The 19,510-nt window shown below is 43.9% G+C and overlaps 1 protein-coding gene across 9 annotated transcripts in view; it reads right to left on the bottom strand.

Moving 5' to 3' along the window:
- The window catches only part of Myo3b (myosin IIIB), a 390,070-nt gene that overhangs the window by 47,651 nt on the left and 322,909 nt on the right, over positions 1-19,510 (bottom strand). The window contains exon 33 of one of the 9 annotated variants that reach the window (XM_017319042.2): positions 14,593-15,332. The exons of the other annotated variants lie outside the window; for them this stretch is intronic. Coding sequence (XP_017174531.1) covers positions 15,289-15,332 — 44 coding nt within the window. The 3' untranslated portion in view covers positions 14,593-15,288. Of the gene's footprint in view, positions 1-14,592; positions 15,333-19,510 lie in introns of those variants that run through there. 9 annotated transcript variants of the gene reach the window in all.

Genomic DNA, 19,510 nt, shown 5'->3' with positions numbered 1-19,510 from the left:
TGCTGAGCAATCCAATCCTGTCCGTAACTTTCACTTCATCCAGGATTTGTAGACTAGCAGGAATACAAATTTCTTAAAATCAGAACTTGTTGCTCCTGGTGCTGTAAAGAGTTTTGGTGACTAAGACATTTTCCCAAGAAAATGTTCAACACTTTGGAGCTACTGCTGTTAAAGACTCAAGGTCCAGAGGGCTTCATAGACCCTTACAGAACGCTACTCTGGAGTAAATACCACTCTGCGAGTGCTGAGATTAGTGTGAGCCACCACTCACAATTTATATGGGGCCAAAGGTTAAATCCAGAGCTTCCTGAATGCTGCCAACTGAGCCATGTTCCCCAGCTCTGATTTTTTAAAAAACATAATTATGAAAACTTCATATACCTGGAGAAAAAAATAACACACACACCACGAAATAGACCATAATTGCTTCAGGGGCGACATATTACCTGGGCACATCTGCTCATTAAAGCTTTTCTTAAGTAAGAAGCAGAAATATTTTATTATTTTTCTTTTATTGAAAATATACTGGTTGTTATACAATATATTCTCTTTATGGTTTTCCTGCCCCCTACTCTTCCCAGTTCCTCGGCACCTCCCCACCCATCCAGATCCACACCCTTTCTGCCTCTCCTTAGAAAAATAAATAGGCATCTAAGAAATAATAACAAAGTAAAATAGCTACAATAAGAGAACTAGAATACAAGAAAACAACCAAACATGCCATAGAGCCAAAGAAAAACCCCAAGAAATGCATACAGGTGCAGAGATGAACATGTTTGCACACATAAGAGTCCCATAAGAACCCAAGACTGGAAGCCATATATATGTGCAAAGGCTGTGTAAGATTGGGGAAAAAAAGGCCCTTACTTTATATTAAGAGAAAAAGAACCTCCAATAATACCATTGAGTTTGCTTCATATTGGCCATCAACTGCTGGACAGGCAGCATACTCTTAAAAGTGGTTTGTGTCCCCACTGAGACTCCCTTGGAGAAAACTCATATGTCATTTGTTGTCCATTGGAGATAGCTTCTGGGGTAGGGGTGTTTGTGGTTGTCCAGAAAACTGGCAGTGTTTCAGCCCTTAGTTCAGAGAAAGAGACGCCAAGTATCAATAGTACAGTGCCTATACTAACAGCAGGATAGTCAATACTTTTTTTTTTTAGCTAAGCATAAATCATGCCCCATGCAAATTAGCTTGGTAATTCAGAGGTGCACTGTTTATCTTAAGGTGCTTTTGAAACACTTCAACAGAAATGCACACCAGTTTCTAATACCCACTGGCTGGGAATTGCTTTGAATATTTACTTGAATCAAAACTTTCCAGAAACACAGCCCAGGAAGCTCCTGACACAGAGCAGCTGTTCTTTTTTAAAGGCAGGGCTCAATCCTCTCGACTGCACTTCAGAAAGTGGATATAATCAAAGGGAGTCTACCGGGTCATCCTGTGTCTGCCCCACCCACTCAGCGTCAAGTCCCCAGACTCACTGTGCAGGCTGTTACAGCAGCTTGCTTGTGCTTTGTGCGCCCCCCAGCATCGCCTCAGCGAACCTGGAGGTTATCACTGGGGACCAACAGAATTCAAACAAGCAGGCTTGTTTGTGCAACTTTTGACAGACTATTACACATTTCCACAACCTTAAGAACAGTTTGCCTTTGTGCATGTGCACACCAAGAGTCTCCCATGCCCTCAGTTCTAGGACACTTTGCAACCCGAGCAAGATTTTCCTTTCCACATTTCAGATGTGAAGATGCTGGAGGTCTCGGGAATATTTGATGTCAGAAGGGCGCTCCAGGCAGTGGCAGACACTTCAGTTCGAATTGCAAGAGCTCTGAGGACTTCGGAAGAGGAGCTAATGAAATACTTCCTTATTTAAAGTCACTGATAGGGAAACAAGCCCTCTGAAATGTAAGATTCCACTTCAAAGCGGGCAGCAATCTGAAGCGCTACTGTATTCTGAAGGGGAGAGGGAACCTACCACCTCCCCCAGGAACTCCCACTTAAAATCCTTAACCTACTACCAAACGATGGAGTTGCTGAGTCACAGATGTCTAGTGCTCTCTTAGAAATCTAGAGACCAAAGAAACCTTATTGTCATGGGAGAGGTAACAAATCAAAAGAAAATGGTTTCTCTTAACATCTTTAACATTAGCCAGTTGGAGCTGACAAGGAAGATCGGAGGGTTAAGACATGTGCCTCCAAATCTGAAGGTCTGAGTTCAGTCTCTCTTTCTCTACACACACACACACACACACACACACACACACACACACACACACACACACACGGACCATGTCAACAGACAGAAGAATTGCTATGGCTGAGTGATCCCAAACCCTGTGAATCTTAGAATTGAAAGTGGTAGGAGTGAGTCCACTCCCCGCTTCTACTTGCTCTGGAACACTTAACCATAACACCAAGACCTTAGCAGTCACTTATAGAAGCCTGGAGTTCTCCATGCTAATGAGGTATCTAGATAGGCCCAGAGGGTTCAGCCAATGAGCTTCCCTTCCTGGGCATCCCTTCCTACAAAAGGTATTGGTTCACCCTAGGTAAGGTGTATGCATTCTCACCCACCATCAAATAAAGCACTTTGAACAAGCAAGGTCTGTCTCTTCATCAAGGAACTCTCCCAGATAAGGGCTTCTCTTTTCCAGTTCCTCAGAACTCATAGCACTCACGGCACTCGGAAGCAAATCAGCTTCTGCCCCTATCCCTGGCTCTGCCTTCCCCTTCCTGCCTGGCACATGGATGTGAGGGAAAAGTAGGAACTAGGGACCCCCTCCCCCATTCCTTACTCCCAGTGGTACCCCAGCAGCACCTGACTACACGAGAGAGACTGGGAACCACAGCAATTGTCCCAGACTCAGCTGTCTCCCACTGGGAAAACATGGACTGAGGACTGTCATTATGGACTGGTGTTTTGCCTCCCCTGAGCACTTGGTTTCCTGGCATCCCATCAGCAAGGCAGGATGCTGCCCAGTACACACACACACACACACACACACACACACACACACACACACGAACGTATGTGCATGTGCAGACACACACAAACACACACACATACACACATTAAATAAATGTGATAGAAAAAGATTTAAAAATATTAACCAGTTGCCCACAACTCATTACCCACTACCTTGTACATTCAAGCAGCATTAACTGCTGTGCAGGTAACAGATATTATAGTAAGATTCAATGAGTATTCCAATGGGAACCAGCTCTAGACTCATGAGCATACAGTCCAAGGTAAAATTATATTTCTGGGGAGGTGATAAATCAGAGATAATGGCTCTATTACAGGATCCTGTTTCATTGCTTTCCAGATATTTAAAATGGTTTCCTACAGAGTTTCCTTTAGGGTTCTGTTGGACTGAAGTCTCCGTCCTGGTAAGGGAACTCTTCTGAGTTCGAAGATAAGATTGCCAGTCAGCAGTGTGGGTTCCTTATCCTACTGAGCCAACAGGCAAGGAAAGAGATTACTGGGTGTATTGGTCCCCATTAGCTAGGACCTGGAGCTACACAGCTGAGGTACAGAGGAGAATTTGCCTAGCTAGCACAAGCCCAGCCTTGACTGTCACTCCCGAACTGAAAAAAATCAAGTAAAACTCACACAAACTATAGCAAGCAGGAAGATACAGAGCTGGACCCTTTGAGAACGAGGTTTGGGTGGGTCTCTTTGCCAGGCAAGAAAATCTGATCTATTGAGGTGCTTGGTGAAGGGTCACAGGGTAAGGACCAAGTAAATCACAAGCATCAGCTATGGCTTTTTGAGCATTTCATTTACAGTGCCAAGAACTACAGAAACTGCACATTTCTCCTTGCTCTTCCAATCTATAAGCATGTCTACACAAACATGCTGATTTCTCTTGACTCCTTGTCCTAACGCTGCTGCTATTCCTTTTGGCGCCACACTCTATGATGGTGGAATGAAAGCCCATAAGTTCTATTACTCCCTTCCTATAAGAGGTCTTTAGATGGCCAACAAGGGGAGCTGGTGGGAGACTGTGAGGCAGGATGGGAAGGAGGGACTGACTGCTTTCTGATACTTCCCTCTCCTGGCAGAGTCACCATAGCAACCAGCCTCCATCTTTGCAGTAATTATGGACTCCAGTGCCACCTGGACGGTGATTCTATTCAGAGATCTAGGTTCCACCTCAGAGGCCTCTCTTCCAAGTCTCATCCTAGACCTCTCATCCTTTCTTTGACTCTCAAAGTTTAGGAGTGGCAAATGCTTCCTAAAGTTAGTACCACCAGGACATTACTGTGCTGCCCTTTTGATTTTTACAACTCTCTAACATTAACAAAGAACTCCTCAATTCTATCCTTGAGAATAACTGGCATGGATTCTGTCACCTACTGGGCCTTGGATGATGAAATGCTCACTATGGCCTTCCCACTATCCAGTAAGCCCTTTCTACAGTGCTTAGCTAGCATGTATTTGGAGAGACTGACACCACACAGATCTAGAGATAGACCTGGATGGGTCTAAACATGGTGACTCTATTTTCTTCCTTTCAGCGATTGGTTCATACAACACAGACATCAAACTATTAGTCCAAGGTGTTCTCTTGGCTAGAGGGCTTGCTTGCCTGGGAGTATATTGATCCAGTCCTGGAGCTCTGTATGAACAGCATTTTGTAAGGATAAAATCCCAAATGACTTCAGTCATCTAGCTAAAGGGGAACCAAATGAAGGTGACGTTAAACCCTGAAGGGTGGCAGAACTGAGGGAGTTGTAAAGGACAAAGTCTGGAGTAATGAAGCCATGCCTCATGTATCAGGACATTACAATTAACGGGGACAATAAATCTTCCTTATTCTTCACTTAGCTTCAGTTAGGTGTGCAATTACTTGCTGGCAAGAGATGCATAATGAAGGTGTCTTTTTACTGAACGTGTGTGCAATTACAAAGCTCCCGGAAACCTTATACAAAGGCATGGTGTTGTACACATAAATTAAGCACTTCTAGAATAATGATAGAGTTCAGGACAGGACATCCCAAAATATGACACCCTGACATTTGAAATCAGCAAAAGCAGGAAGGTCTCTTTGTTCTCTTCCTACCATCTTCCCCTGAAGTAGACTGTGAAAGAATCCTTGGACCTTCCAGGGAATCCGATGCTTAAATCAGAGAGAAGACACAAAAGGCCCAGAGACAGAGAAGATTATTATACAATTTCTACTTAACCCACCCAGCCACCACAGCACAACCCTCACTGAGCAACCCTGCCCCTCCACAAGTGTGTATTTCTCCGTCAGACTTAGTGTGAAATACATACAAGTTTATACATGACATAAATTTCTTCTGCTTTTTTTTTTCTTTTTTTTGTAGCAGCGTTTTTTGTTATAGGAGCTTCAGCCATAAACCTGGCATCTGGCAAGGGAAATAGACTATTTTTCTCTCCCCTGGAATATCCACTCCTCCAGAGGTGAACCCAGTAAATATGACAGAGGGTCTGATATTTCATCTTCATTTGGGAATGTAGAAAATAAAAGTAATTTAGCGAATCATCTGAGAGAGAACCTCAATGAGAAAATTCTCCCATCACATTGGCCTGTAGACAAGCCTGTGGGATATTTTCTTGGTTAATGATATACAAAATTTAAAGTTTCCTGCAGGAATTAAATTTTATTAGAATACAGACATGCTCTTTTGTTTATATGCTGCTCATGTGTACTTCACTCCAGAGCGTCAGAGCTGCATGACTGCAGCAGAGGCAAAACTGAATGCAAGGCTGGTTACTACTAAATAGTTTAAGTCATATAACTATTATTGTATGTGTGCTACCTGGTCCTTTACTGAAAATGCTTGCTGACCCCTGACACAGATAAGATAAACATGAGTGTACACATATCTGTGGAAGGTCACATTACATACTTTGTATTTTACTTTTTCATAGCACTTAAATACAAACGGTTGATGATAACACAACTTCTTTGTAGTTGTGACTTTAATAGCTTGCTTTGTGGTGCTTTGTGGTGCCTTGCACTGAAGGACCTTGTGCCTGCAAGGCAAGTGCTCCACTGTGCTACATCCACTAGGCATCCTGTATCTTAGTCAGGGTTTCTATTGCTGAACAAAACACCATGACCAAGAAGCAAGCTGGGGAGGAAAGGGTTTATTCAGCTTACACTTCCACATTGCTGTTCATCACCAAAGGAAATCAGGACTGGAACTCACACAGGGCAGGAACCTAGAGGCAGGAGCTGATGCAGAGGCCATGGAGGAGTGTTGCTTACTGAATTGCTTCCCCTGGCTTGCTCAGTTTGCTTTCTTATAGAACCCAGGACTACCAGCCAAGGGAATGGAACCACCCACAAGGGGCCTTTCCCCCCTTGATCACTAAGTGAGAGAATGTCTTACAGCTGGATCTCATGGAGGCATTTCCTCAAGGGAGGCTCCTTTCTCTGTGATAACTCCAGCTTGTGTCAAGTTGACTCACAAAACCAGCCAGCACACTGTAATTTCAACATTCTTTTGTTAGATACATGGCCTACTGGTTTGTTTTCACTTGGAAATGCCATAAAATACCTTTATGAATAAATATTTGACTATGTCTTTGATTATTTCTAAAGATTGTATTCCTAGAAGTGAGATGACTTGGAAAGATACTTCAAATATGTCCCAATAGTTAGTATACTTATTGTCTTGGGTGAGTAAGAGCACCCATAGGCTACCTGTTACTTGTTGGAGTGATTGTCACTAAGGGAGTATGAAGGGAAGGAGAGAAGGCATGGGGAAGAGACAGGGGCAAAAAAAAGGAAGAAAGTGTCTTGGACTAAAACTAGCTAGGTCCAGGTTAATTTGCCTTTAGGGACCTTTACAAGCAAGTGTCCTCCTCAATGGGAGAGGGATTAAGAAACTAGGAACAAAAGAGCTTGCTTTGAGGATCAGAAACATGAATGAAAGCACCTTTTAACTTTTAAAGACATGGGCAGGTTCATCAACATTCAGACCAGTGAGAGGATGTGTGCGAACCAGCCAGTTCCACCCTGTGCCGTTGAGAAAAACCAACCCATGTAACTGTCCTTTAGAAAAGGAGGCCTTGACTTTACAAAGAGCATTTCCCCCTTGTGCTGCGTCTTAAAATTGGATCCGTGTGTTTCTTTTAATTAGTATTTGATTCCGTATTAATATTCTTATTTATCTCCTGCATGCCATATGGATTAAGTTCTCATTACCTTTGATCTTAATACTTTTAAAATATGTAAATCAGGAAACACCCGTTCTAATGCAGGGTTTGTATCCCTGTCTATTATTGCCATGGGCAAAAGAAAAATATCTGCACTGGGAAAAAAATTAATTCAAAATGTGTGGAAGTCCTGCAAACATGTATTACACTGGTCAAGCTCAATAAATCAAATATTGCCCAACTGTAAATGAGCTAGTGAGTCCGAAATGGTTCTTCAGTCCAGTGAGGGTTCATACTTCCCCCTGTGCATACCATCACAAGGGCAAGGTCCAGGCAGGACTGCTCAAAGCTTTGTGGCTTACCTTGCTTACTAAGGACTGCATGAAGCTTTCTGCCTTGGGATCACCAGTGTGGGAGGAGGGGCGTGTCGGGGGAGGGCTGTCTTTTCTAGAGCTCCTGGTGTGTGTGTGTGTGTGTGTGTGTGTGTGTGTGTGTTAACAGAGCTCCTGTAAGCCATTTCCTTTCCGTAGTTTTCAGTTTCCCTCACTATGCAAATCAGTGGGGTGGGCTAGAGAATCGGAAGAAATGATAATAAGACAGACTTTCCTTACACGTGGCTATGAACCCAGTGAACAGGGAAAGAAAGGGACAACTGTGATTGATTGATTGATTGATTGATTGATGCAACTTAATCTTAAGCAGAACCATTTATATATCCTCCTTTTTACCAAATCAATCATCAATCAATCATCAATCAATCAATAATCAGGCTGATTTTTTTTTATTAGTCTTTCTCTTAAAGGGATGTATGGTGAAATGTTCGTCAGCACCAACATTACTTTTCCATCTTTTAACTGTTTGTGTCGGGTTAGCCATTTCCTTCCTCAGAGGACATTTAATAATAGTACAAAGTATTTTTAGGAAAATTTTCAGTCAATTAAAGTGGTGTGTGCATGACACTATGTGCCACATGGTGTTCTTGCTTACAAGCATGCTTGGCATTTGATAGCTATTCATTTTACTTTGGGAAGTAAACAGCTCACAGATTTATAATGGAGTTGATAGTCCTCTTTTACCAACCAGAGCTTATGTTCATAAGAGAAGATGTAGTGGTTTGGTTGTCTTGTTCTTTTGGAGGAGAATTAATTAACTCACTGCCTAGGCAGCCACCCTACCACCTTCTTGCACAAGCATCCTCTATCTTGCTAGCTATTGGATCATGCAATTTGATGCTAAATTCACTTACAATTTTCTGGTACAATGTGGTATATACATCCATACAATGCTCTTGAGAAGCAGTCCAGTTTCTAGAATAATAGATTATCCTAGAAAGACTGACTCTGCCTGGAGACCTTCTATGTAACTCTTAAAATGAGCCCTACCCCAATCAGAAAAAAACGCAGTGACCCACTACAGGCTCTGTCACAGCGGCAGGCAAGGGAGAGCAGAGCTTACATGAAAAAATTAGTGACCTGGTAAGAGGCTCGGGAGTACCTAGGGAAAAAAGCAGACACATACAGAATTGTTTCTCTCATTAAGTGAAGTCTATTTACAGTTATTTGCTGAAATTATTCAGAGAGCCCAGTGGAGCTTGCACCATGCTATCTAACAGCCGTGGCATACGCCAAGGACGCACAATTCACCCTGGGAATGAGGCACGTGCTGGGTATGGAAGGTAGGGTAGCCCTAAGCCTCCTCCTCCACACCTCCATAATCCCAACCACTGATGCTTCCACTGCATTCCGAAAGACTGGCTGATGCTGTTTCGCCAGCATCGATTTATCATAATCTTAGAGCTGTCGTTGACGCTCATTGCCTAAAGCGTCGGTGAAAGGATTGCTTCTCGGCAGTCTGTTTAGGAAGAACGTGAGTCAGAAGCAAAGCTATCTCGTTCCAGATCCCTCCCTCCATCAGTGGCCACTATGCATTCTTCCCCAAGTCCTGTGCACTCAGCTTTTCTCTTCCCATCAATCTCTCTGCTTTCCTCTCAGCTCTCATCAGCTGTTGCCTGGACCACAGCGACGGCTTTCCTGCTGGCTCCATCTCTGGGTTTCCCTCCATGCTCTCTTCACCCACTGCATGATTTCCAGGGACAGTTTTCTACACAAGCATGCCGTTCCTTTGCTTAATATTCTTCCGTGGTTCTCCATAGCATTCAAAGCAAAGATGGTGCCCTGCAGATGAGCACACAAAGTCCTTCTGACCTGACACCTGCTCACCTCTCTGGCTCATGTCCCACTGACCCTCAACGTTCATGCTGGATTCCATACCACAAACTCCAAGCCCTGCTGGTCTGTAAGAATCGTCACAAGTCAATCTTCTGGAAGCTTCTCCTGACTTTCAGGTCTAGTCCAATGTCTGTCCGTATATTTAGGACTTATTTCATATTGAGGAGAAGGAGATAACAATTATCCCACTTGAGGGAAGATACAGAATAATGCTATGTTATATTCAGTGGTATGGATATAGTAAGTAATCAATGTACAGTCAAGGAATTAAGAGAAAAAAACCTCTAGCTGCTCTCGCTTATAAAGCTTGAAAATGACTTCTCTAGATGAAAGAGGAATTCAATCTATATAAACGTTGTCTAACTCAAGAAGTAGTGATCCTAAAAGATCATGCTTTTATGAAGGAATCCTAAACCATCAAGAAAGAAGATATTTGTGAGGGTTTTTTTTTTTTTCAGTGTAATTGAACAGGCTTATGTATTCACTAAATTAAGTTCTGTTGTGTTAGGCAGCCTTCTGTCATTGCAACACATAGAGAGAACATCTTGTGTATTGCATGGATGCATCACCCATCAATTAAAAACCTATGGCCTATAGGAAAGGATAGAAGAGAAGGTGGGACATCCGGGAGATAGAAAGAATTCGGGACAGAGCTAGATATGGGAGGTGTCACCACGGAAAATGTGAGGAGGACAGAGGCGTGGCACCTGAGCAGAGTTAACTAACTGCACCGCAGAATGTAATTTAGCATAAGTGGGTTATTTTAAATAATTAGCTAGTCAAGGAATGAGCCTAGCTATATGGCCTAGGTACTTGCAAATATATATTCTGAGTCAGAGTCATTATTCCAGTAGCTCAGGTCAGGAGAAAAACAGCCTGTCATACAATAGTAGCAAATTACCTGAGATCATTAATGCATGAGAAAGAAAGATTTATTTGGGCTTACCATTCTAAAGATTCTAGCTCATAATCAGACAGGCCTGGTGCTTTGAGCCATTGGCAGGCAAGGTTAACAGCAAGGTGAGAGCAAGTTATGAACCAAATAGCTTATCCCATGTCCAAGAGGTAACAGAGTGAGAGGCCTGGGGTCCTACCGTTACCTACTTACTCCACTTTCTAAAGGCTCCACCATGTTTTTTATTTGTTTTTTTTTGTTTGTTTTGTTTTGTTTTGTTTTTAACAGTGCCACTCTAGGGACCCAGCCTGTAACACAAAAGACATTGGAGCCATTCATTCAAACTGTGACATCCACCTTCATTCCTAGCACCACGCAGACGGTAGTGGTAGCAAGAGGCTCGAGAATGAGACTAGAGGAGCTTCATCGTCCTGCCTCTCCCTTGCAAATGGGGCTGCTAGGGGAATGCTAATATGCGGGAAAACTATTTACTTTGCACTCCGTGCAACTAAGAACCGCCTGAGGAATCTGTAAAACACTAAGAAAAATTATAACCTAAGAATCCCAAACTAAGATCTGAATAATACCCAGACGTCTGTTCTTCATAATCAAATAATCAGAACAGTCCTTTGCTAAACGCAACCAGCCCGGCTGGTCTTGCAGTAATGACTAGGAAGCTCCACCAAAAAGCAGAGCAAGGCGCCTTACGACACGGAGCAGAGTGATGGATTGCCATTGGAGACAGACCAGAAAAACCTGGGCTGAATCTTGGCTCTGATGTTGTCAGGGAAGGCAAAGAGTTGGGGACTTGGGAGAAACCACCAGCGTAAAAACCTCATATACTAACCGCCCCACAAGCAAACCCCAAAGTCTTACCACTGCTTAGTGAAAACTGATACGAAAGAGCAGCGTGGGCACTAAACTAACCACAAAGCTAAATAAAGGGTAAGCTGATGACAGTAGATTGCTTAGCCAGGCCTGCCTGCCCCCAAGCTAATGAGAGTAGGGGGACAAATCCACAGTTAACAATCTCCTATCTCAAACACACATCCTCTGTGTGGGGCCAAAGAGGTCACCCAGCTCTTCCTTGCTCGGCCTCAGGACATGGAGTACAGCTTTAAGGCCAGTCCACCAGGACAGAAGCCAGTTTGTATATACAGCTCATTGAAAGTTTCTAAAGACAAAGACTCAAGACAAGAGGATCTATCTTTGCCTTCCCATGAGACATTTCTCCTGAACTCCGGTTCCATTAAGTACCCCCTTAAGCTTTTTTCTGCGTTGTGCTTGACTCTGCATGGGAGGGTGCTCCAGAGGAGGCGTCTGTAACCCTAAGCCAACTGGTCCAAGGAGCAAATGGATCCCAGGAGTAATGGTGGATGAGTCTGGGCAACAGTAGCTGCTTCTTTTGTCTGTGAAATGGAAGTGTGTTGTTATTTTGTTCACAAAGATCCAATATAAAACATTATTATTTTTTGTCTTGTAACTCAAGGCTCTCTAACGTAAGAGATTAAATAAAAAGGAAGATGAGGGCTGGAGAGATGGCTCAGTAGGTGAAGCAGTGTAAGTAAAAGGACCTAACCAGGAATCCCTGTAACCCAAGAGGATGTTAGAGGCAATTCGTCTGTACCCCAGCTCTCCCGTGGGCAGATGGGACACTCACAGGTAGCTGGCACAGAACGTGCAGCAAACAACAGAGACCTGTCTCAAACATGGTTGAGAGTGGGGACCGACACTTGATGGTGTCCTCTGACTTTCACACATGCACTGCAGGTGCGTGCACACATGCACATTTTACAATTGTTTGTAAGAATGAAACCATAGCCACCTCAACCACAGCTCTAATGTGCTGCATCTGGGTCTCTTCTCCCTCACCAGCCATTTTCCTAACCCTGTTAAAGCAACAGTGAGGTTTTTCTCCACAGACTGGAAGACTCTCTACAGCCAAGGATTTTTGTGCAAGACCTCAATCTGTTTTCCCCGCATTTGAAATGATAGTTCTAGAAGTTTAGTGCATTCGCCCCAGGTCTTCCCTGATACCATGTTAGTTTCCTGGACTCCTGAGTCTTCCAGATTCTTTATGTGGAGTCTAGGCAGATATTACACTCCTGTGTTCAAATATTCCAGCTTTCTTAATGACAAGCGCCTTGTGACGAGTAAGGTCCTGCAGACAGAACAGCTGAAGTGGCTAACTCTAGGTCAGGAGAACATCACAGACCCCTGACTCCTGCTTCGCCACAGGATCACCGTTCTGAGTTCGAAGCTTGAGAAATAGCGGTTTGGCTCTACAGTCTCTGTCCCTCTCTCTCTCCCTCCCTGCCTTCCCCTCTCTCCATCCCATTAGCTCCAGGAAAGACAGTGCTAACACATAATCAAAGGCAAACCCGTGTACTCTGGAGAGTATCCCTCAAAGGCTGCATTAACCCACCAGGCATCGCATTACATCGTCATAACCCGAACGGCTGCAGTCGTGAGAAGATGGCTTTACTTGATGAACACCATAAACTGTCTTTATCCCTACCAACCTGGGGAAAGGCAATAGGATATTACATTTAGCTGGTGCTCTCTGGAGAAGCATTTGGACCCCAAATAAAGGAAATGTGGCCACAAACGTGATTATGGACATAATTTTATAAGTTTCTGATATTTTCAGATGCTATTTCTGTTCTTCCTCTAATAAGGTTATTAAGGGGGAATGGTAGGCTTGGGGGCTTAAAAATAGCTTTAAAAGAAAAATACCAACTTATTATCCAGACATGTGTCACCGTCCATGGTCCCAACACTTTTGATGCTCAAGTGATCCTGTGAATTTCCTCCCCTGACCCCAGGTCATCTCAGCACTTGGGAGACCGAGGCAGGAGGATTGCAAGTTCCAGGACATTCTGGGATATACAGCAAGACCTTGCCTTAAAACAAGAAGGAGGAGGACTTAAGAGGAAAAGGAACAGATGGAGGAGGAAGAGGAAGAGGAGGAGGAAGAGGAGGGGAGGAGGGGAGGAGGAAGCAGAGGAAGAAGAGAGGAGGAAGGGGAAGAGAAGGAGAGGGAGGAGGAGGAGGAGGGAAAGAGGCCTCTTGAACTAGGATGCATAAGCCACTGGTTTCAGTTTTTGTAGCCCTTATCCCTGGACATCTTTGCAAAAGACTATCTAATCTTTCACTAAAAACCGAGTTCCCTGACAGCCCTGCAATTGTAATCAGATTCCTAAACCAATGGTCCCTACAAGTTTCAAAACCGCTTTTGTGGCTTAGCCTTGGTATTTCAAGGGAAGCTCCCATATGAAGTCAGTGTAGTCTCCCTGATAAGCAACGATGTTGTAGGTACTCCGTCTCTGCAGAATGTGCCCCAGCAATCTGTGGAGTGCCACCCTGGAAGTCGGGGCTTCAAACAGCTATGGGGTTTGCCTCTTACTTGAGCAACAGAAGATCCAAACAAAGTCATGAAACTGCAAACCAATGCCATCTGAGTGGAAATTATATTTTAAACACAAACAAACCAAGCACTCAGTGTACCCCCACTCTTGGCATTTCTGAGTTCTTTGTCACTGGAGTCTGTACCCAGAGGGAAGTCCCTGGACTCCCCCACTGTCTTGTTTTCACCCTTGGCCCATTACCAGCAAACAACACACCAGGCACTCTTTCTGCCTCTGTTTATATTCTTGTGATTTTACACACCACTTCTTAGAGAACTCAGAGGTTTTGAAAACAACTTCTGTACAAATGAGTTTGATGATCAACTTCAACTGCCAACCTGTTTTCACCAAAAAAGACCTAGGAATGAGTGAAGCACACCTTTTGGTGCGTCCATGAGGGCATTTCTGCAAAGGATGGGCCAATGGGGGCCACCCACCCTGACTATGGATTCAGCACCGGCTCACAGCCCGGGAGCCTAATTGAAATAAAGAATGAAATAAAGAGGGAGCCAGGAGGTGGTGCATCCCTTTAATCCCAGCACTGGGGAGGCAGAGGCAGGGGCAATCTCTGTGAGTTTGAGGGCAGCCTGATCTACAGAGAGAGTTCCAGGACATCCAGGACTACATAGAGAAATCCTGTTTCAAAAAACAGACAAAACAGAACAAAACAAAACAAAACCACAACAAAAAGAAACAACAGGAGAGAGGGGTGGGGGGGGGGGGAAGAGGGAGGAAGAGGGGAAAGGAGAAAATCAATGAGGGCCTTCATTTTTTGTTCTTTCTCTGTTCCCCAGATGCTACGTGACCTCCTCCGTCACACTTTTCCTGCCATGATGGGATAGAATCTTTCTATTCTTAATGTTATTTTCTCCTGACTTTTTTTTTTTTTGTTACAGCGATGAAAAAACTAGCAGACACAGTTAGGTTTCATGGTCTTTCCCATATAACAGCCCACCAAGAAAAATGGGGATATTGGCTTGATACAGAGAGAGGTTATACAGGCAGCTCTAGTGCCCTGCCCTGCTTAGCTGCTCTGTACACGCACAGAGCTTTAGCATCTCTTGGCACAACAACAACAACTCAACTACAGTCCATCACTGTTGTCTGAGTGTAACACATTGAAGCTCTATTGTAGGGCTTCTTGGGTGGTTCTAATACTGCTGCTTGCATGTAAAGTCACCACACAGGATATGCCCATTATCTAATCCTAAGTGTTAAATCAGACTTTTCAGAATTTGGGTCACTGAAAAGACTATGTAAGCTATGACTTTACACACACACACATGTGGCTATTCTCATTGTAGGAAGCAGAAAGTGTGGTGTTCCTCATAGTGATGTTCACTTGTCCTTGCTGCCAGAGGTGTCTGTTTGAGGAAGATCTGCTTAGCAGAAAATTTCCTTTCTACCCTCATGCAGGCATGAAGACAAAGACTGTCTCAGCTAGGGTTTTATTGCCCCCACCATGATCAAGACAACTCTTACAAAGGCAAGTATTCCAATGGGACTGGCTTTCCGTTTCAGAGGTTCAGTCCGTTATCATCATGGCAGGAAGCATGGCAGTGTGCAGGCAGGCATGTGCTGGTGGAGCCGAGAGTTCCACTTCTTGATCTGAAGACTGTCTTCTACAGGCATCCAGGAGGAAGCTTTCCTTCACACAGGGTGGAGCCTGAGCATAGAAACCCCAAACCCCAACCCCACAGTGACGTACTTCCTCCAACAAGTCCACATCTCCCCGTAAGGCCACACCTCCTAATAGTGCCTTTCCTAGGGCCAAGCATTCAAACACATGAGTCTATGGGGGTCAAACTTAATGAAACCATTACACGGACCGTTTCTCTGTCACCCACATGCTGGCTTGAGGACAGGTAGATCCCCAATACCCACACCAAAATCTGGGATAGTAGTGTGTGCTTATAATGCATTCAGGCAGCAGAAACAGGCTATTACCCCCAGTCAGGGATGCTCAGGCCTCAGTGAGAAACCCTGTCTCAAAAAACAAGGTGGGTGACTGAGGAATAACATCAGACCTCTACACATGCACATACATGAGCATACATACATACAACTGCATGAAAGTGCATACACACAAAATGACTGTGTGATGTTCTAAAATATGAAAGGGGACACAATGCCTTCTGTAATCATCTGTTTTGGATCATACAGAGCCTTCTTGAGCATTACTTAAAATCTGTGGTCACGGGAGACAATTCATGTGATCACTTAAGAATCACAAGCTCACAAAGATTTCGTTGACATTCATTTCATCAACTCCCATCTGGTCACGATGCTGGTGAGCAGCAGTTTCCATTCTACGTTCTTTTTTGGGGGTGTCAACATTATAACTGTGTATTCATTCATGTATACACAAGTTTATAACTGTGCCACTTCCCCTTCATCCTCTATATAGAAATAACATACATACATACATATAGATAGATATAATATACATGCATATATACACATGCATATATATATATGCATGCATATATGTATATGCACATGCACGTGTACGTGTACGTGTATGTGTATATGTATATAATCTTTCTTGAAACTCACTTCCCTGGGTATCTCATTTTGAAAACATGACAATGTTAAGGGCTGGATTGACATCATCCCCCTTTAAGTTGTAACCCCCTGGCTTAGGTGTGGAGCACTACACTTCATCACTAAGGGTCACTATATAAACCTGGATTCAGTCCTCTGAAGCTGTGCACTCACACACTCGACTAACCATGCTGCCCTCTGAGGAGTTACCGGGAAGACAGCAGGGTACCGGTTACACCCGCACTTCTTCAAATGGATGGGCCCTTTGCTCTTCTGTGCGTACATTTTCTTTTGACCAGTGTGATCTGTGAGCTCTATAGATTGCAGTGTCTTTATGTTTAGTGTGAATGTTTGTAGTAAGTTAATTGATGAAAGTGCCATTGAAGGCATTGGAATTTCCCTACTGGCCACTTATAGCTGGCCACCTGACCAACATTTAGTCACCAAATGTATTAGTTATTTCTCTTGTGACTATGACAAAACCCCTGATCAAACCAACTTCAGAGAGAAGAAATTGGCTCACAGTTCAGGAGAGTTTCAGCTTCAGCAAACCCTGATGGGGAAGGCATGGCAGTGGGAACCTATGTCCTCATCTACCAGGAAGCAGGCCAGGCAAGCCTCGAAGACCTGACCACAGTGTGCCACCTCTGTAACCAGGCCCCACAACTTCCACACACATCGCCACCACTTGAGGGTTAAGTGTTCAAACATACAAGCTTGTGATGTAACCAAACTTCAGGCCAACAGATCCAGAGAAACCTAAAGAGCTCTCCTAACTGAACTGTAATATCTCATCTTCCCCTTTGGTACATCAATAGTCAAGCCCCTTAATCTCCAGGTTCAGATGTTTCTGTGTGAGAAGTGATTTGAATAGAATCAGTTGGGAATTTCTACCAAAATAATAGTAGAACCTCTGTGCTCTCTAATGCAATATATTTTCATCATTAAAATCAAAGTGTACTTGATGTGTTTTAACCTGCTGTAGGAAGAGGGTTGTTGCAAGCGTTCTTCACTGATTACTGAAGCCTGATGCCTTCGAAACACAGGCCTGGGGATTTCTGAGGTGGTGCTATGGGAAAAGGGTTTGAGCAGAGGAGGAGAGAAAGAGGAAGGAAAGCTACTCTCTCCTTTCTGAGAGGCTGAGACCATCCCTCTGCATGATGCAAATCTAAAATGATTATGCTTATCAATCAGATAACCTACTTAATTTCTCTTTCATCCAGAATATTGAAGACAACAAAATAAACCTTGGAGCAACCTCACCGGGGTACCTTGACCTCTATAGACTTTTCCAAGGGCTACTATTTCTCTCTCTCTCTCTCTCTCTCTCTCTCTCTCTCTCTCTCTCTCTCTCCCTCTCTCTCTCTCTCTCTCTCTCATTTTCATAACAAATGTGACTGTAGCAAACAATAAGATAGAAATGCCATCCCACAGTGTCCCCTGCTGTTCAGGCAGATGGCTGTGTCCTGTCTCACAAGTTCCACTCCTAGGGAGACAACTGTTGACCGGGAATATTTACAACATATGACTGAATGTGAGATCTAAGACGCTGTTTGAAACTAAACTAATTTCTACCCTACAGACTGCCTGCTAATTAGTCAGCCTTGTGTTACTATAACAGAGTACCCGAGGCAATCAACTTATAATGAGAATAGGTTTCTGTATCTCCTCGTTTGAAAGTTCCAGTTCAAGATTGGACAGCCTCGTTGGTTTGGGCTTCTGGTGAAGGCACCAGATGGCAATGGCCAGGAGCACATGGCAGAGAAAACTATTTACCCCATGAGCTTGGAGGGAGGAAAGGGAGGGAAGAAGGGATGGAGAGATGAAGAAGATAGAGAAAATATTCCATGGTCCTAGAGTCCTCCCCCGGAGTAACACCACAGTGACTTAAAAACTTTAACAGCTCCTTCAAAGGGCTCACTACCTCCTAATAACACCACCCTAGGGACCAGACCTCTATCACATGGGCCTTTTGGGGAAAAGTCATCCAGACTCAACACCTTCACCTGAATCAAGTCCTCAGTCAGTGAACACTGGGTACCACATCAAACACTTCGCCACTTCTGCTGATCAAATGTCATTCTCCGGTTGACCCAGAATCAACATCGTTGAGGTCTTTCTATACTTCAACCAAAACCTTCTGGTTAGGGTAATGCAGTTAGGTATGGTGGATAAGCTCACAAGGCAGCATTGCTGAGTCAGTCATCCACTGACACCCGTCTCCAAAAAGGTTGATGTAGGAAGCCTTTCTTCTCTCTCTGTCTCTCTGTCTCTCTCTCTCTCTCTCTCTCTCCCTCTCTCATCCTGACCTCTTTAATAGACTAAAAAACCCCCAAAAAATTTCATTTCTCATTTTCAGGCAAACAGTTTTGCATGTAGACACAGGCCATTTATTTCTTTTCTAATGAGTCACCCCTTAGTGTTTTTTCTAAAGCAGGGGAAGGTTTGAATTATTTTTTTTCTTCTGCAGTTTGAGCACAGTGGAAATCCTATCGTTGAGTGGGACGGAAGCCTGGCCACTTATCGGGATCTGTAGGATGGGGAAGATCTTTGAAGAGGGGAAATTACTCAAACCAAATGAGCAGCAGAACATTAGGCTGCTATGAATATAAAGCAGCTCTCCCATGTTCTCTGAAGTGCCTGGTAAGTGTAAGCGCCGATGCTTGAATGCTGGTGCTGGAGAGGTACTCAGCTGGCCATTAAGGCTGCTTTTCCAGGAGACCTGAGGTCCATTTCTGACACCAACAAGGGGGCTTACCACCATCTATTACTGCAGTTCCAGGGGATCCAGGACCTTTGTACTTTACTGACTGAGCCATCTCTCTGGCCTCTTGATCTGCTTTTTAATATGTGTGCATATGTGTGTCTACTACACACGCACGCACACACACACACACACGCACATGCACATGAACACACATACACTACACATAAACTGACTCATGCCTATGTATTTGTTTTGCAGATTTTAGAGTTAAATCCTGTTCATCCCCATGGGGCACAGGGCCATGACTCGAAGTTTCCCAGTTTCCCCAGTGAAAAGGGAAAGTTGAGGAGGGTTTCACCACATGGCAGAAAATCCTTTTCAGGTGCTGAGTGGTTTAAAGTGTAACTTTGAGGTTCCAGAAACCACAGATGAAACTGGGTACAGGAGCAATGTGTTGTTAAAATGGGGTCATGACCAACATCTAGGGAAAAGAAAGAAAGACAGACAGACAGACAGACAGACAGACAGACAGAAACAAACAAACAACAGAAAACCCAAAAACCCTGATGTTAACATGGAGTTATGACCAGCAT

This window comes from Mus musculus, chromosome 2 (genome assembly GCF_000001635.26).
Source record: "Mus musculus strain C57BL/6J chromosome 2, GRCm38.p6 C57BL/6J".
Taxonomy (NCBI): Eukaryota; Metazoa; Chordata; class Mammalia; order Rodentia; family Muridae; genus Mus; species Mus musculus.
This window is presented reverse-complemented; position numbering and strand designations above follow the sequence as displayed.